The following is a 24065-nucleotide window of genomic DNA, read 5'->3' on the forward strand; positions in this document are numbered from 1 at the left end:
ACACCCAGTCGGACAGTCTCCCTCCTGCAGAGGCTGCCTGGATACCCCAGAGAGCGCAGCATCCTTGCTCCATCCTTCCCAGGTGTTTTTCGGTTTGTTTGGTGCTTTCTAGGGAAGAGGCAGGCCTAGGCATTTTTAAGGTGCTCTTTCAAAGGCCGATGAGGGCTGTTTGATGTCAAATCAAGTCCAAGAACCAAGAGATAAGAGATCAAAGGCTTTAAAAGCAAGCCCAAACCAAATCTCAAAAGCGAGACAGATAAGACGGATAATAATCCTACCGAGAACATTCATCATTCAGCAGAAGGGGATGATGGGTGGATGTGAGAGCGTAGCTCAGAGAGGGGAACAAAGGGGAATCAAGTTGGCCGTCTCAACAGGCATAATCGATTCATCAGAAAGAGTTGGTCACCTGTCACTAAGTTCGAGAAACCCAATTCAGAGTTGCTGGGTTGCACAGATGTCCCACCTAAAACTGACCAACTTACTCAGCATTTTTAGTGTGCCATCCAATTGCCTGGAGTCACATAGACCTGGGATGGTAGAAAAGAAAATATCCTCTCATACATGTCTCCTTCAGTTACAGAGCACTGACCGCTGCAGCAGGGAAAGCTGAGAACTTTTCATCATTGAACACGTTTGCGAAATTCGTTGGCCTTCACAGACTGTTCCCCGAACACCTGGCCTGAACGTTCTCCTCTAACCAGCATGTACAAGATCATATTCAGAAAGTGCTTATGAGCTCTCACTTGGCTAGAAAAATCTCCATCAGCTGTCAGAGAAGCTAAAACCCATCTTGGCTCTGGCGAAACATTCCCTGCAGGGAAATGCACAAGCCAATTTGGTCACTTAACAAGTTTTAACAAAATCCAGGTGAAGGGATCTATCTGGGAAAGCAGAAGAATCTTATTGAATACAAGCAGCTCTGAGAAATAATTCCTCTCGGGAGGTGTTGCGGGGATGGGGAATAAACATGTGAGACCATCTGTACCATGGTAGAAGGCGACTCGATGTCCAATTTCACAAATGGGAACTTTCCGTGCAACCCTGATCTAAAACGATGGTTTCCCAATGTCTTGAGATTGGACCCCCCCCCCCCACTTGCTCCACACCTTGGAACCCTCTGGCTTTGTCTTGGAGATAATCAAGTTTAAAACCCCTTAAAGCTTATGAGCCCTCATTTGCCCCTCCCCCCAAACCACAGACGAGAACATTACAGAACCTACTTTAAAGATATCTAGCCTGTATTACTCTGAATGTGAGACATGAGGGACACCATGCCTCAATTTAAGAGAAATTGTTCATTACGCCAGCAGGATCTGCTCTATTTTATGTGCAGAGGTGCAAGACCACGTCTGCAATTCAGGAGAGTTCCGCTTAACATGTGCAAGGACTCAGTAATGTATAGGCATGCTTTTTATAGAGCCCCTGTGTTCTTGGATTGGCTTTAGGTTTGAAACCCTAAACTTCAGTAAGAAAAAAAAACCAGGTGCAGTGTCTTTGCTAATAATAGGGCTCACCTTCCCGAGCCTCCATGAGACAAGAGCTGGAAAGGGAGTGGTTCCCACTGTGGGAGAATCCAAAGGATGGGACAAGACTGCAGCCTGAACAAACAAATCTGCTGAGACTACCAATCACCCACCTGGCAAGCTCTGCCGTGTTCCTCCCGACACCCCCGAAGAGCTCTATCCCCCAACACAAGGGACCACAGGTGACTCTGAGAAGGCACAGATGCTGGTCGTTAGAACCCACTGCATGAGCTAAAGACATATATTAACTCCTTAAAGGGAAGTTCTCCAAGTTCATGGCTAAAATCCAACCCGATTAGAAAATGCTTCTTGAATAAGAATAAGCTAATGGCTGCGGCTTTATAAAATCTAAAGATGTTCTACTAAAACCCTAACAGCTTTTTTTGTACCACCAAACAGCTGTGAAAATAAACCAGTGCCCCTCGATGGGCTCCCCCACGTGCGGGACCACCCCGCTGCTGATCACAGATCTGTCAGTCAACTTCCAGGGGACAGAACTGCAAGGGGGGACTTTCTGTCCATGCTCCTTCCATGACACGGAGACGGGTGACTGACAGGCAAATGCAAAAAGAGCAAATGTGGTTTTCAACTTTCTGGGTGGTGATTCTGGTACAGAAACAGTTAAGGGGGGGTGGGTGGGATGTAAGCAGATTTTCATTTGGAATGGATGAGAAATCTCTTATTCCCAGGCACCCCATCTCCCAAACAGAAATAACAAATCCCAAGCGAAGAGCGACACATCTTTTTATGTACAAACGGTCAGTGGTACAGATGGAGTTACTTTTTATAAATATCTGCAGCAAATCCCTTTAAAAAAGCTGTGAATAAAAACCACCTCGCAGCACCAAAGGCCTGTCCTTCCCTAAAAGTGTTAACTTCCCGAGGGCCTATTCTTAGCCAAACACGTGTGGAGCCCTCCTGGGAAGGACAGGACCACTTTGGGACCAGGCGAGAGCCCTCCCGTTTCCCCAGAGAGCCGAGGTGACTTGCAGGTCATCTGCTGCCCAGGACCTGGGAGTGATTAAACAGTTTCTTCCCAAGACTTCAGTCTTCTTTGTCAAGCTGCTGATTAAGCGTCTCTATATTTCCTGGCAGTGGCCCAGAGCGAGGGAGGAAAGGAACCTACAATAGTGTGAGGAAGTAGAAAACTCTGGGTATTTTGATTAAAAAACACTTGGTAGTCAATGCAACCCTGTAAAGCCAATGGATCCAGTTCAGCAGAGGGAACACTGTGATTCAGCCTTCCAGAATCTACAGACAAGCATTATTATTATTATTTTTCTTTTAAGGAAGGTAATTACTTAGCACCAATTTCTCTCTCTCTGGTAATCCTTCCTTTTCCTTGGAGCCCTTGGCTGTGATCAGTGCGGTCAGAACGCAGCTCAGCGGTACTTTCCCATCAGTAACGCAGCCGGGCAGGTTGGGGAGCGCGGTAACGCGGCACAGAACAAACAGCTCTCTCACACCAGAATGCAACTCTGCTCGGGGGGCATCCTGACTCCGGGACACAGGCGGCCCCACCGACTCCTTCGGGGGTTGGCTCTCCAGCCCCGAGGGGCTTCACTCAAAGCGACGCAGGTGGTTGTACAGAGACTGGACGTAAGTGAAGACGCACATGGGGTCCGGCTTGCGGCCCATCACCATCATGTCCTCCACCTCAATGAGGCGCTCACAGTTGGCCAGATTCCTGAAACACAGAAGCCCCATCAGAACGCCGGCCCCAGCCATCAGCCAGAGTCGCTGCCCCCAGAACAGAGCTTGGCCTGGAGCTGGAGGCTCCCAAGTGCTCCCCAACTGGGAACTCACATCACCCCAGAAGAGCCTTTGCGGTTACTTTCTCTAATGCAGTGTTTCCCAGACTCCCACATCCAGGAACCGCCCTTATGACTCGTGTTTTTACATAACTAGACTTACTTTAAATTTTCAGTGAAATTCAGCTTCACTTTAAGGTTTCACTAAATTAAGTTTTGCTAAAAAATTCAATTTTATTAATTTAGTCAAACTTATATTAATCGAAGAGGTTAGTTTTATTAATAAAAATTTAGCTCCAAAATTAAATTTCACTAAAAAAATGATCAACGTGTATCAGCAGTATATGGAGAATCAGCACGGACTATAAAAATAAATGTAAAATGAATAAAGTAAAAAATAAATTCACCCATATGCTTCCTAAAACAGTGTCTTTAACTTTTTTTTCAACCATAACCCATAGTTAGAGGTGTTTCATCGTGATTCATTCAGCACATGCATACATTTATGTGGAAATAAAGTTTCACAAAGATACTGACCTTTTCTACTACTCATATTTTCTCTAGATTTCATCTTTATTTCTCCCCCACCTCCTTTTTTTTTGTTTGTTTTTTGGTTTTGTTTGTTTTAATGCTGGTCGTGAGCCACTAAAAATTGATTTTATTATCTACTCAAGGGTCACAACAACTCAAAAGTTTTAAAAGTTGCTTCAGATCATCTTGTGAGCCTCCCCTCAACCTCGCCCTGGGCCCGCCTCATGCTCTGGGAAATACTGGTTTAACTTCTGGCCCACTGGTGTAGATGCGTGTGGAAACTGGGGCCTTTCACTGGGCTGCAAAAAAAGCTGTTCCCTCTGCCGTTCCCGGCTGGGAGGGGGACTGAAGGTCCCGGCTTCAAGGTCTCATGGAGGTGGGAAGATGAGCATCCACCTGGGAGGTAACAGCAGGGACCCTCTGCCAAGCCCAGCAAAGCCCCGCCCTGAGCCGAGCCAGACGCGTCATCAGGCCGAACCCAAAAGGCCCAAAGCAACTGCACTCGGTCCAATCAGCTTCAACAGCTGCGTGCACTCTTGTAGTTCCAGGGTCTCCGGTTTTTTGCCCCCATATCCGTAAGTCCGTGAGTGACACCGCTCATGTCCCAGCTGTATCCTTGCTAGCTATATGATTTGAGCAAGACACTTAACTTCTCAGGGCCTCAGTTTCCCCGACTGGGATAACAGCCACTTCACAGGGAGGTGGGAGGATTAACGAGCTAATCACACAACCAGCAGGTACGGTGTCTGGCACATCGGAAGAGCTCAGTAAACGTTAGGAATGCTCACTGTTGCTGTCTGTATTATCGTGGTTCGCTCCAAGCAGCAGAGTGGGTCATCAGGGAAAAGAGGCCTGAGTTGGAACTCTAAAGAGCTGGGTTCAGATCCTGGCTCTGCCCAGAGCTTCACCCTTCCGTGCCATTTCCTCGGTGGAAAATCAGCCCCCGACCTCCGCTCCCCCTCCCGGTGGGCTTGTTCTTGTTGGGAGGTGGTGCCTTGTACCCCAAGCACTTTCTACCAGTCCCTGCCGGCTCCTGGGCCTGCGTGCTCCAAAGACAAGTACTGTAACGTCAGCACGGGGCCCATCCGGTGGTGCTGGCCTGACGCCGGGCCTCCTATCAGAAACCGAAAGTCAGGGCGAAACGGAGACACCGGTCCTGGATCCCGTCGGCGGCTCCCCCTCGGTCTGGAGCGGGCAGCTTGCAACGGAAGCCGAGGGCTTCGTGGGGTGGCGAGTGGTTCTGGCCCGATGAGCGGGCACCCTGGCTGCCCAGGATGGGCCGGGGCGGGGCTCGGTGTCAGGGGAGTGGACGCTGTGACGAGGATATGCACGCAGAGGTGCTTCGTTGATAGTCAAGGACTGAAAATCTGAGTTCCTGTGGAGGCCGTGGACCTGAGTTCACCTCCTTGAGCTATCAGGTGGCGTCTGATGCCCTTCTCCCTACCTGCAGCGCAAGGAGAGCTCCTCCTGCCCTCCCAGGGCTGCAGACAGAGAATGCCAGCTGTGTGCCCAGGTATCACCACTGACAGCAGTGGCCTCAGTAGTCAGTCCCCCAGGAAACGTGGGCACCATTAGAACCCTAAACCTCAGCCTTGGAAGAGAACTGAAATCCCACCCTCCAAACACCCCCCTCAGAGGCACCAACCACCTGGCGAAGGCTCTGCCTCGGCCATGCTCCCCTCCAGGTGCAGGGAAGGGGCCCTAATTTCCTCCAAGCACCGTTCCAATCCCTCTGCAGGCGGCCCTGGCCAGGAGGAAGTTTTCCCTCACGTTTCTTACGTTATTTTGCCTCTTGGTACTTTCTACCTATTGGCCTCACAAGGCTATTCTCAGTCTAATTGTTTTTCACCCACAAAAGAGCCCTTCACATGTTGGAAGAGAATCTTAATATCCATGTCTTTCCCTGAAACTAAACATGTCTGGTTCCTTCACTGTGCCCCCAGTGGGTACCTGGGGGCTCTCCTCTGAGCGGGTTCTGGTTTCTCTCTAGAATTGCTGGCACGTTCCAAGTGTTGTCCAACTTGGGCTGACCCCCTTCTTCATTCTAGAGGCTGCACTGACCCTCCCACTAATGACACACCTGCCCCTGCCCAGGGTGGCAGTCAGGATGGGCGCGCTAAGGCCTGACCCTGGTATCGCCCTCTACCCCGCAGACAGGAAGCTATGGGCAAGGTGCTGGCTTCCCCAGAAACCAGGGGACTGAGCCACATCCATCTGGTCCCCACCCCACCCCAACCAGCCATGACAGTAATAAGATTTCTAGAAGCTATGGACACAGCTCCTGAGACAGGATGTGGGTAAAGGAAAATGATGATGAACATTGACTTTTATAAAAACATTTCAGTCTCAAAATATTAGAGGCCCCAATTGCCTTTTAAATGAAAACAAAACTGCTTTTGTGAAAACACAAACTTGTTTTAAATAGTTCAAACAGCATGGAATAATAATCCAAAGGAGAAAGCACGGGTCATTTCAAATGTCACTGCGCAGCAAGAACCAGAGCTATCATTTGCCTACTACCAATTTTAGATGAATCAGCCCCACCTTGTTTGGGGTTAAAAAAGGGTTAGAGGATTTTCTCCTACTACTGTCCTATTGTGATCTTCTGTCACTACAGGGCTAGCCTGTCAGGCAGGTGGAGGAGGTGCCTGAGGGGTTATTTTTATTTGTTTAAGCCTTCTCTAAATGCAGCCTGGGATGCCAGGGCTCAGACTACAGCCTCCTATCTGGTTTTAGAGACACATGGGCACTACAAATAGCCTGGAAGCTCCTTCAGCTGGGCTGTAACCTGAGAGTAGGACACATTCCCCGAAGGGCAAGCGGGATCCTCAGCTACACGGCCGGCCCCGGGCCTACACCGCACTCTCCATCTCAGTGCAGAAGGGTGCAGAGGGTCAAGCACCGGCAACAGGAGCTGGTCCTCCCGCTTTCCAAGCCCCGAACACCTGTCGGACAAGGGGAGCTCACTGTGTTGTCAACACCGCATCACTCACACAGATTAGGCCCCGGGGAATCTCTGGGGAGGAAAATTATCAGGGGGCGGGGCATCACAAACCCCTCTTGCTCCCCAGGTTCCGGATGCGTCTCTGTGCTTTTAAGGCCCCTTGCTCGCTGAAGGGTCTGGAAACTTCTCCTTCCTGATGTGCAGGGGCCCTGTCCATGGCTGCTTTTCCTTTCCAAAGGTTGTGCCTTCATCAGAGCCCAGGCTCCTGTCACCCTACACCGCCCACCGCAAACTACCTTTCTCAGCAATGCTGCCTGTGTGGCCCTTGATGGCTTTCCCCCAGCCCCGCGTGTCTGCTTGGCTTTTGGTGGCAAAACTAAGGAGTGTCTGTTAAGACACTGGTAGCCAGTATCCTCAAGTAGGTGTCCCTGTGCTTTCTTTCCAGCTTTTCTAACCAGCTTATTGTCCAAGAAACTAGGTGAGCCCAGCTGCCATCCTCCCAGGAGGCCTCGGGCAGGCAGGCCCCCCACGTACCTGTGAGCTGAGTTCCCGGATGGCTCAGGAGTGGGGGCGCCTTCCTCCCCCTCAGGCCGGCTGTGGGCGCCCCTCCCGGCCCTCTCTCGAGTCAGCAGAAAAGCCAGAACTCATCTCAGGGGCCCGAAGGCCACCCTCCCCTCCCCTCCCCTCCCCTCTCCTCCCCAGCCAGCCGGGGGCAGGCTCAGGTGGCCGGAAGGCGGGGCCGGTTTTTACCACGTTGTTTGCTCTGGGTGGGAGGGAGGCACAGCCTGGAGCAAGCTCCCACACCCCAACCCCAATGCGGGAACAGAACATCTGCTTGGAGTCTGGAGGCTCTCTGAGCTCACACCTCGTGCCGGGAAAGCACAGCCACAAACGGCTCTGGCTCTGGCCGCCAAGGGAAGTTACGCTCCCTGCGAGCTGGGGTGCAGGACCACCATCCTGGGGCCCGGGGCACCCCTCTCCCTGCCACAGCCCAGCCTGGTCCAGGGCTGAGGGTGACCAAGGCAGCCGGGGCTTGAGCGGGCACTGCCAGGCCCACTGGACTCGATGGAGAAAAACTGTCAGACAAGCGTGGCCTCACCCAGCGGGGGTGGGTCTTGGGTGCCCACATCAGAGCCTGGGCCCTGTACACTCTGACCATCTGCTTTTCGACAGTCACCCTTTCTGGGCTTCCAAGCAGCTGGGCCTCCTCCTGGGGAGGCGCCCCCTCCTCAACATCGAGCCGTTAAACTTGGCGCTACTTCAGCATCGTCTGGATTCGGTTGTGTAACACGCTCTGTCCAAAGCTGTTTCCGCAATTAGGATGACAGCTAATCCTAAGCAGCCAGGAAAGAGACGGCTTCCAAAGTATACAAGTAGTTCTTATAACCCCACGGGGGCAAGAGGCCACGCAGGTCATCCGAGACAACACAACAGGGGCAACACCAGCACGCCAACAAGTCAGGGTCTCCGTTCTGCCCCTAGAGCGAGACCCGCAGTACCGGGCACGGGGCTGTAACCTGTGAGCTCCAACTCCTTCCCCGGCCGGGCTTGAGGCCGGGCTTGGGGCCAGGCGTGCGGCGGAACAGGCCGGGGGGAGGGCAGGCCAGGCTTCAGGGAGGGCTCTTCCAACTCCACCAGCACGTGAGAGCACCTCCCGGACGTGGGCACCGGGGTCGCAGACAAGACACAAGGGGGGTCAGGCACACACGGGTGGCCAGAGGCTCACTCCACCAGGCACAAAGGCAGGCAGGCAGGAGAGAGCGATAAATGTTCCCTCCAGGAAACTCAGCTCTGGGGAGGTCTTCCTGCCCTCTGACCTTCCTCCCCCTAATTCCATGAAGCCCAGCATCAGGCAGCCCTCAACGCCCTCATCTCTGCCCTGTGCCCGCCCTGGAGCGGGGGCGCGGACTCGATGGACCGCAGCAATAGCTCCCCTGCCCTCCGCCTTCCGTGTTCAGCCCACAGGAGGCCCTGGCGTGAGGGCAGGAGGTGGGGGAGGGCAGAGGGTTTACTCCCTCAGCTCCCTTCCTGCCGGGTCACGGTGAGCTGGTCGCACCCACTGCCCCAAAGTACAGCTCCTCTCAGCCAGCCCTCTCCACAGAGCTGTTCTCCCCAGGCCCAAGGGTACCCCACGGCGCCTGGCTCCTCACTCACTCCTGCCCACGTGTTTGCAAGGAATCCCTTTGTTAAACCCTCCTGCCTACTCGGTTTGAATGCACCCTCACCAGAGCCCTCTTTGCCACTCTCCTGAGGCCCTGCGGGTAGCCCTCGGCCTATAACCAAATGCCAAGCTCCCTGAGCACCTCCTGAACCCAGAATCACCCCTCACGCAATCTTCTCCCTATGAGCAGGTCTTAAGAAGGTAGGCAATTTCATATCAAACGCTTTTACGACATTTAGGGCAGCAAAATGTACCTACTGGAGAAGTCTGAAATGTCCCCCAGGCAGATATTATTCAGTTTCGTGTTGATCAGCCGCTGGGCTCTCCCAAGCAACTCTATCTCTCACCAGCCTGGAGAGGACAGGCTCAGTGCTCCGGGGGACCCTGTCCCACTGCCCCTTGCACCTTGTCTGTGGCTGGTCTGGCAGACCGCACACCAGAGGCCGGGTACCAGCCAAGAGGGCAGGTGCACGAGAAGAGGAGAGAGCCTGGCTCTACCACTGAGTGCCGGGTGGCCCGGGGAAAAGCCCCCCTTCCCGGCCATAGTCTCTCCATCCGTACGGGAGGCGACACACTGGGTGGCCTCAAGGCTCTCAGCTCTGCGGAGAGCTGCCCCCGTCCTGCCGGCCCCTGTGCTGGACGCAGGGCAGAACTCGGGCTTGGGGACTGGGAGGGGCCGGCAGCCAGGGGACCCGCCATACTCACTCGGCCATGGTGAAGGCCAGCTCGAAGTTCTGCCGCCGCTGCGCGGGGCTCAGGGTCTTGTAGTCGAAGGCATCGGGGAAGAAGGAGTGCACCAGGGCGCAGAAGGCCATCCCGTCGCTCCAGCTGGAGGAGAAGTTCTGCAGGTCCACGTGCTGCGAGGCCAACGCAGGGAGGTAAGGGGGAGTACAGCGCCGGCCTCAGCTCCTCCGCCTGATTCGACCCCACAAGCAGGTCCTCCCAGCCCCTCCCCAGGCCCACCATCCACCCAGCTCAGCAACAAGCCGTGCCTGCTGGGCTCCACCTGCAGCGGCTGGGGACCAATCGGGAGGGTACAGTTTCTCCAGCTCCTACCCCTCCGCCCCAGACTGGGGCTCCTGTCCCGGCCAGGGGAACAAGAGTGGGGGGCCGGTGCCCACTCCCACCTCTGGCCGGGGTTCCAGCGGTCGGGCCGGGCTCACCTGGTAGCCGAGCGTCTTGTTGCGGCACCACTCGAGCAGAATCTGCTTGATGCTGCTGGCGCTGGCCACGCCGAAGCTCTGCGAGCGCTTCAGCTTCGCCCGGGTCTCGCCCTTCCCCCTGCAGAGAGAGGGCAGGCCTGCTGGGGGGCTGGGGGGCTGCCCCCCGGCTGCCATCGACTCCGAGAACGTGCCCCACCTGCTCACCCAGGCAGCATGCAACCCTGCAACCCCACACCCATGTCCAGGCATGAGCCCCCCATCCCAGGGCACAGCCTCCCTTGATGGAGTCTGGCACGACCAGACCCCCTTCCAGCCTCCAGGTCCCCTGTTTACCTCCCACGCGGGCAATCCTGGGGCAGAGGACCTGAGGCCGCACGGCCCGTGCCCCTGCCGTCTGCCTGGAGCACACTCCCTGCTTCCCTTCATCCCACCCCCCCTCTGAGCCTCCCTCCGGGGCCGCCCTCTTTCCCAGCCTGGAGCGGTGGTTTCTTCCTCTGGGCCCCAAGGACACTCCTTAATGGCCAAGATCAGGTTGTCTGGATCAGCGGGACACTTCCGGGGCGTCCCTTCTGACTCACTGGAGTCAGAGCCTTGGGAGCGGCACTGGGGGTGTTCATCATCAAATACGCCTGGGCCGCACCCCACAAGCAACAGGCATCGATACCAGCAGCGGACAGGAGGGCTGGATGAATGTGTGCAGAGCTGGTGGGAGCGGGGGCTGGGGCGTGACGGGGCCGGTCTCGCCGTGCCACCTCCAGCTCCTGCTGGGCAGCCCAGTGACCGCCCTCTGGCCTCTCCAGTCACGCCCTGAAACCAGCTTCTCCAGTTGGGTGAGGAATGTGGGTGTGAGGGCAGCCGGGGCCCCTCCAGGACTGGGGGAAGGGGGCCTAGGCTCTCCCCAGCCCTTGCCTGGCCCCCTGCCCCCTCCTCTCCTCCCCACAGCTGGGGCCACCTATCCCTCAGCCCGCTCCATAGCCGGCCCTGACCTTGCGTCTTGCCCAAGAGGTCACATCTTGGGGAACTGCCCCCTGGGGAACAGGACAGGGCCAGCTTTGCCGTGCTGTGCCTGCCTGACCCTAGTCTGGGCCCAGGCCTACTCTGGGGGCCCCGACTGGTCTGGGGGGCGGGGGGGGTGGTGAGAGCATCCGTACTTGCCAGCTGTATCCTGCTCCCATTTCTCAAATAACGCCTTCCGGGCCTGCGCCCCCGAGGTGCGGGGCAGCGTCTGCGACCTCACCAGCTCCCGGCGATGCTCCCCGGGCCGGTGGGCCTGAGTCGTGGCTGGCGGCTGCGGGGACGGGAGAGACTGCGGTGGCGCCGCCAGAGGTGGGCTGAGGAGAGAACCACGGAGTCAGGAACAAAGACCCGCCCATCACTAGCTCACCTGGGCCCCGGGCCCCCACCCCACTGAGTGTAGAATGAGGCAGCCACCGGGGTACAGGCAGGGAGGAAGCACCACTTGCTCTAGTCCCCAACCGGTTCTGCAGCTTTTCCAAACTGAGCTGCTGTCCGAGGCAGGCCTGGCCGGCAGTGGGCCCTTCGGCAGGTGTCCGTGCCTGGGCTGAGCGGGGGGCACCCTCCTCGCGGGAGGTGTACGCAGAACCGGCCCCACCAGGACCAGGCCCCCTCCTCACCACCACGAAAAAAGACCCCCTTTGTTTCTCCGCTGCAACAGTTTGCCAGAAAGTCACAATTCTCCTTTTATTACTAAAAGGGGGGACAAAAGCCAAGCCAGCCTCTTTCCCCAGCTCCGATCACAATCCAGTGGGCCTGGGGGAGCACGGGGACAACCACAGGCCAGGAGGCAGCAGACCTGCCCCAGCCTACAGGCCTCCTCAGCTGCGGGCGGAAAGCAGGATGGGTGGAGAGGAAAGTGGGAGATCGTCCCACGCTCCATCCTCCTGTGGGGACTGAGACACCCCCTCCGATCTTTGCGCAGACTTGCTTTCAAGGGTCCTAAGGGAAACCAGCCCGAGGTCCTATTTCTCCAAACCAAACCCTCCACCTAGCCCCGCAGCCTCATATCCTCTGCTCAAACCCCACCCAGTGACGCCGCTCTCCCTTGGAACCAAGCCCAGGAGGGTGCCTCGTCCTGGGTCAGCACGGAGAGCTCCCTGCAGGGGCCCGGGCAGCCTGGGTTCAAGGCAAAGTCCAGACGCTGCCTGGGGAGGGCTGACCTCCCCCCACCGGGGACTGGGGCCCCGACTCACCTGTCGTTGCTCCTGCTGGCCGTCACTGCCCTGTGGCCAGAGCTGGACAAAGACCGTGGGAGAGAAGAATTCTTCTCTTCGGGACAAAGCAAGGGAGAGAAATAACAAAGCCTGGCCTCGGGGAGGGTCACCACTGCCAGCCTCCCTTCCTCTGACCTGGCCCTGTGCCGTTTACCCAGTGTCACTCAGGGCAGGGGCAGGACCCCTGGGCTAAGCTGGCCCTGCCTCGGCCAACAGTTGAGGAGAAAGGACGCTGGGAACATAGAGCAATGACATAAAAGAGACCTTTTAAAGTGTCCCCCGCCCCCAGCCCCGCTTTTGAGAGCACAGAGCCCAGGGCCTCTTGTGCTGGGTATCCAGCAAACACTTTGTTCCTGAGCCCTCATTCTGGAAACCCACACGGCCCAACCCCAGGACACACCACCGCGGCCTGACCCCAGGCCCAAGACAGGCCCCGGGGACCACGCCAAAGTGTGCAGGCTAAGAGGCCACCGTCTAACCACAGCCTCGACCTGCAGTAAAAGCCACAGTCGTCTCCCGTGGGGGACGATGCTACTTTACAGCGTCTCCGGGGGGAGGAGTCAGGCAAGATGAGCCCATTTGACGGAGCAGATGAGCTAGGGGAGGGGCCGCAGTGACAGCAGGGGGGGCCGGGGCTTGCCCAGGTTTTCTGAGTCTCTTGCCAACCGCCCCCAGCCCCTGCCCTCCTTCCCAGTTTGAGGCCATGCCCTCCTGCTCCTACCACTGGGACTGGGAGTCCAGGGTGTGGTGGCCTCGCTGGGGCTGAGGCCCCCCAGGACGGCAGCAGACGTGGGCGAGAGAGCTGCGGCTGACGTCTCCCCAGAGAACCTCTCGGAGACTCGCGTGACAGCCGTGACTGGCTGGTGAGGCAGCCGCAAGGAGAGGTTCGCAGGGCGAGGCTTGGGGGGCTCTGGTGCCGGGACGGTTTGGGTGGTCTCAGGGGGTCCATCACCTGGACCTGGAACATGGGACCAGCAGGGTTGTGGGTGTCAGCCGTGGCATCCACAGGGGCCTCAGACCCTCCCAGGAGGACTCCAGTCTCTGTGAACCCTCCTCCCACCTCCTCCAGGAAGGCCTCCCTGACCACTCCAGCCTCCCCAACCTCCCCCTGCTGGGAACGTCTCGCTGCTCCAACCAGAGCTGGCGTCTGCTCCAACTTTCCCTCATAGACAGTTCAATAAATAGTCGCCTATCAGTCCACTTTCTACCCTGTTCGGTGCTTGGACGATTCCTCAGCCCCTGCTTGCATTCCTCCAGAAACAAGGAAGCTCACCACCTTCCGAGATCTCTCATTTTCTTCTGTGTTTACAAAGCTCTACTTCACACTGAATGAGGCTGCTCTCCTGGCAGCCTCTCCACCCACTGGGGTTTAGGCTCAGGTCCTCCATCCCCAACAAGGGGTGGCCTGGCACAGAGGCGTGGCCGAGGCCCTGACCCCGAAGCTACCCAGCCCGCTCTCCTCTGCCGTCAGCCCTACCTGCCCCAGGCTGGTGCCCGTTCTCGACGATGCACGAGTTTGAGGTCCTTCTCATCTCCGACTCGCCGGCCTCGTCATGGTGATCCACGCTCTACAGAGAGACAAACACCACCGAGGCCTAGTCAACCGGGGCCAGCTGCCCGCACCCCCCACGGCCCCCCTGGTTCTGACAGGGCAAACAACACTCAATTTTGAGAGAGACAGCCTCAGGAAGGTACAGTGATGGGCCAAGGTCACACAGGACTCAGTCTCACCAACTGAGCCCCTAGGATCCTGGAGGCAAACACCTCCACGGGGCTCATCCCAGACCCCCAAAATGCTAGGGACAAATGTCAAGACTGGGAGTTCTGAAAGCGTGTGCAAGGCGCCCTACCCCTTCCCCCAGGCTGGACCAGATGCCTGGGGTCTGGAGAGCCTGGCCCTTGCTCATCCCGGGGGCTGCCTGTGCGGGAGCAGCCCAAACCCAGCGACGTAAGGTCCTTCCGGGCCAACAATGGGCCCAGGAGCCCTGACGCTGCAGGGTCACAAGATTTGCCTGTATGTCCAGAGTACAGAGGCCTGACTGGCTCCGTGCGGCCCCTCCATCCCCTCTGGGCTACGGCAGTGGGGGGTGTCATGCAGAGAGAGCGCCAAGACCAAGAGCCAGCAGGGAACCTGGCATCCTGGCTGTGTCGCCAGCCACCAGGTGACCCAGGTCAGGTCGTGCCCCCTCTGGGTCGGTTTCCCTGTTGGAGATGAGGGAGTAGGTTATGCAAAGCCTCTGCCATTTCAGCGTCTGCCAAGCGTCAGGTCCTCTTTCTGGGCATGCCACTTAAACCAGCTTGCTTCTGTCCCCCCAGGAAGGTGCCACCACTCCCATTTTACAGATGGAACCTGAGGGCTGAGAGAGGGGATGTGTGCAGTCCAAGGTTACACAGTGAGAAACAGCTGAGATTTGCGGCCAGGAGGGATGTTCTCCTCAACCTTGGCTCTGCGCATCTCACAGTGAGGAAGGTTGGAGGGCTCGGAGCATCTGTGAGGCTGGTAGGGTCTGCCCTGCAAGAGGAGAGCACAGGCAGACCCCGATCCGGGGCTCTACTAAGAGCCCACGATGAGTGGCTTGAGAGGTGGCCGTACCTCTCCTTAGACGCCTCCAGACCACCTAGCCCCCTTGTCTACCAGGTTCCCAGAATGACAAAGGCCCATCCTTGGCCCCCGACGGCTCACCTATCACTGCAACCAGGGCAAGAGGTGTCCACCCCGCCATGGGGGGGGTCAGTCTGGTGGGGGAGCCAGGACTGTGAGATGAGATCAAGCCAGCATGAGGGTGTGTGCCTAAGACAGACTTCATCCAGCCCAGTGGGTCAGGAAGAGCCTCCCAGAGGCAGGGGTAGCTGAGAACCAGTCTAGAGGAAGCTAGGTGGACCAGGAGTGGAAGCGACTAGTATCTGCCAAAGCAGATAGACAGCAAGGCACAAAGCATTCTGATCTGGTGGCTGGAGAAGCACCATGCAGCCCAAGGTGCCAGCCTGGAGCACTTGGACTTGACTCCGTGGACAAGAAGGAACTGAAGGTCGTCAGCTGTGTTTTAGGAACATCCTTCAGAAGCCAGTGACATAGTGCCATGGAAGGGGGCGACCAGATGGCCAGTCACCTCACTAGTCCCGCATGGGGACCTGGGGAGGAGAGATGGGGCAGTGAAAAAGGACTCAAAGGTTTGGGGAGAGTAAGTGGATATGGAGGGACGGGGGAGTCACACCTCTTCCAAGCCTGGGCTTTGGGCCCAGCTGACTTGACTATGGCGGTGGGGGAGATCGGTGGGAAAATAAGAACTTCAATTTGGGACATGGTGAGTGTAAGGTGTCCTTGGGGCATCAGGGGGTTGAGGTCAGGAGGTAGCTGGATATTTGAGTCTGAAGTTTAAGAGGAAGGACGGACAAACGATGGACAAACAGGGGTCTCACATCTGGAGCACAGCAGAGGAAGAGCAGGCTCGGGGCCGATGGGGCCTGCGATAGGCACCACATCTGGGGGCAGAAGAGGCACCTGCAGAAGAGAATAAGAAGCAGCAGCCAGAGCGGGGAGGAAGAAAACCAGAAGAATGTAAAGAAAGGCAGGTGGAAGTGTGTCGAGAAGGCTGGCGTGTCAGTGGCTCCAAAGGTGGCCTCAGGTCAAGGAAAAGAAGGTCAAGACAATATCTAAAAAGGTCCTTTGGGTTTAGCAAAAAAAGAGGTTCTTGTTGACAGTTTAGGAGCTGAATCAGAGGTGGGGGTGGGTGCAGGAGACAGCCTCGGGGAGAGAAGGAGACACGGTACCTGCTGCCATGAGGGGTGGGGGAAGGGGCTCTTCCAGGTGGACGAGGTAGGACAATGTTTATAGGCTGTGAGAAAGGCTCCAGCCGGGTGATGGGACCCTCTGTGGGGTGGGGACCCTGGGGAAGTGGGAGAGGACAGGACTCGAGCCTGGGGAGAGCCTGGGCTTGGAGAGGAGGCGACTCCTCCAACTTCTGATTCAGGAGGATGGAGCGGGACGGGCCGGCCCCACTCGCAGGAACACTGGGGAAGAGAGGGCAACTCCTGACACCCCAGAGTGGGGAGGGCACCCCGAGCGCCTAACCTGAAGCCAGCTCGGCACAGGGAGGAGAAGCAGCCACTCCACCCTGAACCCAGCCCCCACCCGTCACCAGGGCGCTCAGCTCTGGGGGCTCCACGTCCCGCCCACTCACTCTACTCTGGTCCAACAGGTTCCGCAGGTCTAGGCGGAGGTCTGGAGGGCCCGGACACTGGTGAAACCATTTTCCCAGGAATGTGGGTCTCTCTGTGGGGCCCCCCACAGACGCCTGCCCCCACCCCCGCACACTGCAGGCCCCGTACCCACCCCATGATGCCCCAGGGGGACCAGACGCCACAATCGGGCAGGAAGTAGGTCCTGGACCAGCTGGATTTCTGCCAAGGGGTCTCCGGCAAAGCAGGAGGGAAAGGGGATGGGGCTGACTCACGCTGGCAGGCCGGACTCCCCTCACTACCCCATTCCCGAGGCTGGGACCCGCTGCACGTTCAACTCATCCAGAGACCGCCCTCCAACCCCTCATACGAGCCTGGCGGGTGGGGGTCATCCTTAACCTCACCCCGTGACCAAAGGCAGCAGCAGAGTCAAGGTTTGGGTCTCCTACCCCAACCCAGGGCTCTATCCACAAAGCGTTCATGCTTTCCAGGAGCAGGAAGGACAACTCAAGACAAATTTGTGAGGCCGGGCCCTGGCCATCTTAGCCAGGTGAGGGGGAGGGGAGGGGGAGAGCGGGGTAACTGCTCCAGCAGGATCTGAGTCCCTGAGCCCACCCACAGGGCCCCCAGCATGCCTGCTCCCCCAGTGGTCCTCCTTTGGTGGGGGCAGCCTGATTCAGCCACAGGGAAGGGAAGCGGGGCGGTTCTGTGTGCTGGGGTCAGAGTAGAAGTCACTGGAGAGCCCTGGGGATGAGACGGGTCCTGGGGAGCTGGCTCTCGCGCGCTCCCAAGATCTGGGCTTTGTTTGAAGAAGGGGGAGGCTCCCTGTGAGAAAGCCCAGGCCTGGGAATGTTAGGGGGAGAGGCAGGGGGTGAGTCTGATTTCAGGGACCCTCTCCCTGGGGAAGTGTTTAAACACTGTTGTGAGGCCAGGAATAATAGTCCAGGCGTTCTTGGGGCTGCCTGACCCCACGTGGGCTCATGCGCCTGGGCAGGGGAGCACGTCTGCGTGCCTAGCACAGCCCACATGCGGCCAGAACCCCCAGCCTGAGCCCCTAACACGGCTGCTCCGTCCTCCTCCTCCTCCCTCACACCACAGTTTTAAAGACTCAATTCAAACTTCTCCCCAAAGCATTTAACTCTCTTATCACACAGTGTGTCTGGGAAAGGAAGGCAGATAAGGCAAGTCTGGTTTCTTTCACATCGGACCTCGATGCTGCTCCTGGCTGTCGCTCCCGAGGGGCTCCTCTGTCTCTGACGTGGGGACCCGGTGGCTCCAGCTCAGCTGAGGACATTTCCAGGGACCAACTCTGGCACAGCCTCCCGGGCCAAGCTTGACCTCAGGCTACCCTCCACTAGCCAGACCACAGCTGCGGCTCCGTGGACACTCTTACGAACCGATCGGGTTGATGTCACTGTTGTAACTACGCAGCCCACTCGGCACAGGGGCCAAACAGGGATGGGCCAATCCCCCTTGGACGCAAGGAAACTGAGGTCCAGCTGGGAGATGTCCCCAAGGCCTCATAACAAAAGTGCCCGAAGCAGCTCCTATTTGCTGCAGGGTCTCAGGCTTCCTACAGGGAGTCCTCCTGATTATTCCCACCCTACTGCCCTGCCCTCTCCCTCCTCCCAGAGCCTCCCTGGCTACTCACTACCTAGCAAGGTCAAGGTTTGTGCACTCAGAACTGGATTACTAGACCAACCCTGCATTGAGTTCAGGGCATAAGTATATGCTGAATATGACCCACCTCCAACCCCTGCAGTCCCTGGTTTGAAACAGCAGGAAGCAAAAGGGTCTCAACCAAGGGTCTCTAAATTTCATTGCCTGTTACAGAGGGGCAGTGGAACACCAGCCTCCGCACTGCCTGACGACTGCCACCACTGGCTCTCGTGCGCGGGTGAGACCCTCCTACCCAGACCACCCTGCCCCCCCACCCCCGACCCCCGCCAACACACACGTGGGAATATAGGAGTCTGAGAGGCCAGACAGCCGCGGCGCCCAGCTGAGACTATTTCCAGTCGCACCCCGGAGCCCCGATTCCTTGCTCACGACCAAGTGTCCGCTCACAAGCTGCCGGTAACAACCCATGAGCAAGAACGCGTGGATGGGGCTTCCCTGGCGGCGCAGCGGTTGAGAGTCCGCCTGCCAATGCAGGGGACGCGGGTTCGAGCCCTGGTCTGGGAGGATCCCACATGCCGCGGAGCGACTGGGCCCGTGAGCCACAGCTACTGAGCCTGCGCGTCTGGAGCCTGTGCGCCGCAACAAGAGAGGCCGCGATAGTGAGAGGCCCGCGCACCGCGATGAAGAGTGGCCTCCGCTCGCCGCAACTAGAGAAAGCTCTCGCACAGAAACGAAGATCCAACACAGCCATAAATAAATAAATAAATAAAATAAAAATTAAAAAAAAAAAAAAAAAAAGAACACGTGGATGACTGCACAGCGCCCCTCCCTGCCAGAAACTGGCTCGGAGCCCGGGTGGGCGAGAGAGAGGTGGGGTGCAAGAGAAGTGGGGACCAGCGCCTCTGGTCGGGCAGGGAGAAGCTGCCTCAGGCCCAGGGAGCCTCTGATCCCACTGGAGACCTCGACCATCCTCTACCCACAGTGCTCAACTCTGCTGGCTGTTCCACCTCCCTTCAGGCTCTTTTGAAGCCCAGAACCTACTCCTCAACGGTGTCTCCATCCTCATCCCTCCGCGAGGGGCAGCGTCCCTGCTGACCCCCAACCTCTTCTTCCAGAAGGACTTCCCTCTCTCCATGTCTAAGAATGGGCTTTCCAGGGCCTCCCAGCTCCCTGGCAGCTCCCTGGCCTCTGCCCAGGGCTCTGGCCTCACCCTCTCCTTCTGCACAGCTGCCCTGAAGACCTCACCCATTCTAGGGCTTCAACCACCAGTTCTGCCCTGATGTCCCCCTGACCTCCGGCCTCGACCAGATCTGTGACTCCGCCTGCTCTGGGACACCTTCGCCTGGATGTCCCACAGCCTCACACCCTCAGCACAACCCAAATGGAACCCAGCATCTCCACCAGACGTGTGACTCAGGAGGCCCCCAGCAGGGCTCCCCAAGCTCTGGTCGTCCTCTCCTTGGACCACCACATTTAAGTTATCCTGTCTCCAGCCACCCTCCAACCTGCCATCCATCCATGAGGGACCTTGTTGGATACAAGGAGGACCCTGTCCCTCCCCTGCCCGGTGCCCCTCGCCCACCAGCCCCATAGCCAGGAGGACTAGCCCACTCCACGTGACTAACGGCCATTCCCCACTGAGAAAACTTAGATGACTGGAGAGACTCCTCTCACATATTTGCGTGAATTCATGTACCTATTTACATGACTCTGAAAGCATTTTTCGAAAACTTGGACAGCTGCTTCCACAGACAAGGAGCAAATGCGTGTTAAAATAAAATCTCAAAAAGAGCCGATGACACAGTTTATCAGGTACGTGTGAGCTCACAGTGGTGATCTTATACCATGGTCAAACAGTGGTCACGCTTACAGGACAGAATTAAGTGTATCCATTTCTAGGCACTTCACACGGAGCACCGGGACACCCAGGAGCTCTGCCACCAGCATGTTTAAGAACCTCTCACCCCACCCCCCAAGGCAAAGCCCAACTCCCCGGCCCAGCATCCAGGGGCCTTCACGATTCCCCCCTCTGCTCTCATACCCACCAGGCTCGCCTGCGGCCGGTGAGTCCGTTCAGCCTCTCTGAGGCGGCAGGCACAGCCCCACACACCGCCCCCTGCACAAGCGGCAGCAGGTCCTTGGCCTCCAGCACAAAGCCAGCTTGAGACACCCACCAGGACGGGACAATCGTGTTTGGAGCAGAACATCTGCTCTGGCTGCCCGCGGTGTTGGTACTGCTCGGTCTGGGGCCATCGCCCACCCTGGCTGGGACCTCCAGGGGCAGGGGCTAATCTGATCCCCCTCCTCCTGGCCCCTGGAGGTGCAGCCCAGCCCACACAAGAGATCTGAAGGCGTGATGGACTGAACCAAGGAGGGACTGCAGGTGCACACTACCCAGACCCTGGCACCCCAACCCCGGAGCACACGCCTGGCAGGGTGGAAAATCCCACCTAAGGGCCACTGCACACACCCTGGGAACCTTCTCACCCGCCGCTCCAGGCGGCCCCAGGCTCAGGGGAGTGACTGGTCCACACCGGCCTCCGCCCCACACCCACGCCGTGTGGGCCTCTGGCTGGTCACTGACCCCGGAAATCTAGACTGCTCACGACTGGTTCCCCCTGGCCCCCACCGCCACCCCTTCTCTTCCTTCAAGGTAAGGATTTACCCCCTGCGAGTTCCCAAACGCCGCTGCCCGGCGGCGCCCCAACAGATGGCGTCCTCCTGCCCCAACACACACCCGGGCTTGAGTTCTCAATCTGGGTTAATCAATAACCTGGACCGTCAGGCCTCAGTGAAGCGGCATCGCAGGGGGCGCGTCAGTGGAGGTGTGGGAGTTGGGAGGGGGGTGGGTTGCTGACCACCCCAACACGCCGGCCGGGCCCCGCGCGGTGTTAAACAGCGCCCAAGCCCTTAGTGCCACGGGACAGCGGAGAGAGGGGGACAGAACTCGGGGCGAACAGGGCCCGGATGCAAAGAAGGGAGGGGGCCCAAGACAGGTGCAGCGGGCAGGCTAAGCCGGTGCTTCGCCGGATGGTGGCCGGACCCCCACGACGGAGTCGCAGCGGCGGGTGGCAGAGCAGCGCCCAGTCCCGCAGGCGCACGCACTCGGGACCTATAGGCGCGGCGGGGGTCGCGGAGCCCTCCTTCCCCGGCGCACGCGCACAGGCGCCGGCGCTCCCCGAGGCTCACCTGGCCTCGGCCGGACAGCGAGAAGGTGGCGTGGCTGGCAAAGCGCGCGGTGCCCAGACGGGGCGCGCGGTCCGGGACGCCAGGCGCGGGCGGAGGGCTGGGCGTGCCGGGCGCGGGGGCCAGCCCGGTCTTCAAGCCCAGCGCCTCCACCTGGCGCGTCAAGCGCTCGAGCTGCGCCTGCAGCCGCTGGTTGTCGCGCTGCAGCTCGGTCACCGTGCGCGCCAGCGGCCCGGCCAGGTGCAGCGCCTCGGCCACGCGCTGCTCCACGCCGCGCTGCAGCCCCTGCATGTCCTCGTGCAGCGCGCGCACCGCGCCCTCCAGCGCCGCCTCGTAGCGGCCCAGCGCCTCGCGCACCGTGCGCGCCTCCTCGGCGTCGGGGGCCGGCTCCATGGCGGGGCAGAGCGCTTACGTGTGAGGGAGATCAGGCCTGTCCGGGAGAGCAGTCGACCTCCGCAGATCCGGGCAGCAACTGGACGCCCGCGGCCGGGTTCGCCCGAGGGTTGGTGGGAGGGGCGGGCAGGGGGCGGGGCGGGCCCCGCGAGCCGGGGGACTGGGCGCCGTGCGGGGGCGGGGCCTCGGGGGCGGGGCCAGGCGGCTCGGGGGGACAGCCCCTGTCCCGTCGACCCGAGGGATGCAGTGAAGTGGGGGAGGGGGGGTTCCCCGGTGGCGCCGGAGGAGAAGAGCTCACTCCGCCTCTCCTCTTCCGCGGTGCGGAGCTGCACAGGGAGTGCGGAGGCCGAGCCCCCCCTTGACCCTGGAGGAGCGGCGTGCGGCCTGGGGGAGGGGCTGCGGGCCACCTGAAGAAGGCCTCGATCCCCAAGTGGACTTGACCTCGGAGACCGCGGACGTGGGTTATGCGTTCCCTCGGGGCTCTCACTCGCAGGGCCCAGGTCCTACTGGGGGTAGGGACCCCCTCACTGCTCAGGGAGACCTGAGAGCCGCAGCAGTAATTCCCACAACCCCGACCCTCACCCTGTGCCCGTCACTGCCCACTCTACGCCGTGCACACGGCCCTCACAAACACATACTCACCTGTGGGATCTTTGCCTGGAATTTCTTGCACCTGTTATAAGACCCAAGGGAGAAGGAGACAGGTGGTGAGGTCCCTCCCTGACTCTGCAGTTATGTGCTCTCCCCTGCCAGACCCACTCTGTGTAGCAAGATCTTTGCATCCTTATTGCCGGTGGTCATAGGGTCTCGGAGCTCACTGAGGGGCCCCTGCTAGGGGATCCATGAGTGACTGAGGTTAGAGACAGAGGAGAGAGCGTACTTAGGGCCCAATCTCCAAATCCTAGTATCGGCGACCTTGGGATTAATCACCCCCTCCCTCCATCAGAGCCTTGGTCCCTGGCCTCTATCCACAGGCCGGAGCTCCCACCTCGACTCCCTCTCAACACTCCTTTCATGCCTGAACCCAGATATTCCTCCCTTCCATACCCCCCACCCCTCAACCGTCCCAAGAAAGGGAGGAGTGAAAACAGCTGTTGCTTCAGAGTTGTAGGATGATGGACAAAGATGCTGTACGTTCCCACATATATTGTAAAATTGATTTAAAATAAAAATGGGAACATCCCATCCTTCTTTGTGCAAAAAAAATCTTTCCCGATTAGCCTTCTCCTTCCCAGGCATGGCCCACCTGGAGGAGGCCCGGTGGCTGGGCAGGCACAGCCAGATGACTGGGGAACGACAGGTCCGAAAGGCTTGTTCCCATCACACTAGGCTTCCAAAGATGTTTGCAGCCACAGACCTCCTGGACTGGCCTGCTCTGCCCCAAAGGAACTGGATCAGCCTAACAGATGCTGAACGCTGGTTCCCCCTTTCCCCCCTCCACCGTGGGGACAGGAAGGAACGCTGGGTTACCTAATCCAAGGAGCCTTCCAGCAATTATTTCATGAGAAAGTCAAGTGCCAAAAGGCGTTCATGGTGTGTGTGTGTGTGTGTGTGTGTGTGTGTGTGTGTTCCAAGTAGCTGTGTGGACAGGGTGAGCCAAATTGCTCCCTGCATTCTTTCTCGGGGTAGAATCTTTGATAGAGACTAGGAGAGAGGCTGCTGCTGCAGCTTCTGCCCCGAGTCACACTCAGAGCCCCTCCAGGTCTGAGCCCGGGAGCCTGGAGTTCAGAGACCCAGCTCTCAGCCAGAAAAGCCCAGCCTCTTCGTTTGCAGGACCTGAGGAAGGACCAGGTGGGGAAGTCTGGGAGGGGCTGGACAGCTTGGTCCCTGGCCCTACAGTGGATGTGCATTTGGGCCTGTGCCTGGACCGGCAGCATAGGTGAGGGGGTGGGGGGGGCAGGGGTCCAGCCTTCTCTCCCAGCCTCCAGGAGAAGGAAGGCTGGCCAGGTCTCTAGAGCGGGAACCCTAATGGGTGATAGAATCTAGAGATTGGCTGCCCAGGATCCATCCACACTCTCCCACCTCAGCCGGGTTATCTCCTGATCCACTGTGACAACATCTGGGTGGGGCTGCTTGGGGGCTGGGCAGGGCTCCATCTGCGGCTGCAGTAGGAACTCTGTCAAGGGCAGGGACGGGGCTCACGGTGGGTTCTGGGCAGACAGTACAAGAAGCAAACCATCTCCCTTGGATCCTCTCCCTCAGCAGTAAGACCACTGAGTCAGTCAGAAAGAGAAAAACAAAAACAAATATCGTATATTAACGCATGTATGTGGAACCTAGAAAAATGGTACAGATGAACCGGTTTGCAGGGCAGAAGTTGAGACACAGATGTAGAGAACAAACGTATGGACACCAAGGGGGGAAAAACCGCGGTGGGGTG

At 58.4% G+C, this 24065-nt stretch overlaps 1 protein-coding gene across 4 annotated transcripts in view; it reads right to left on the reverse strand.

The window, feature by feature from the left end:
* Window positions 1–2253: 2253 nt before the first annotated feature.
* The window catches only part of LOC309617830 (smoothelin-like protein 2), a 62086-nt gene continuing 40274 nt past the window's right edge, over window positions 2254–24065 (reverse strand). The window contains exons 1-8 of one of the 4 annotated variants that reach the window (XM_082370648.1): window positions 21705–21807; window positions 13785–13875; window positions 13029–13265; window positions 12287–12362; window positions 11228–11407; window positions 10077–10194; window positions 9619–9770; window positions 2254–3213 (exon numbers count right to left, since the gene is read on the reverse strand). In XM_082370648.1, coding sequence (XP_082226774.1) covers window positions 3087–3213; window positions 9619–9770; window positions 10077–10194; window positions 11228–11407; window positions 12287–12362; window positions 13029–13265; window positions 13785–13839 — 945 coding nt within the window. In that variant the 5' untranslated portion in view covers window positions 13840–13875; window positions 21705–21807 and the 3' untranslated portion in view covers window positions 2254–3086. Of the gene's footprint in view, window positions 3214–9618; window positions 9771–10076; window positions 10195–11227; window positions 11408–12286; window positions 12363–13028; window positions 13266–13784; window positions 13876–15727; window positions 15987–21295; window positions 21808–24065 lie in introns of those variants that run through there. The other 3 variants (XM_082370646.1, XM_082370647.1, XM_082370644.1) reach the window with 3 other exon arrangements.

The sequence above is a fragment of the Balaenoptera borealis genome, assembly GCF_965194805.1.
Source record: "Balaenoptera borealis genome assembly, chromosome: 20".
In the NCBI taxonomy this organism is placed as follows: Eukaryota; Metazoa; Chordata; class Mammalia; order Artiodactyla; family Balaenopteridae; genus Balaenoptera; species Balaenoptera borealis.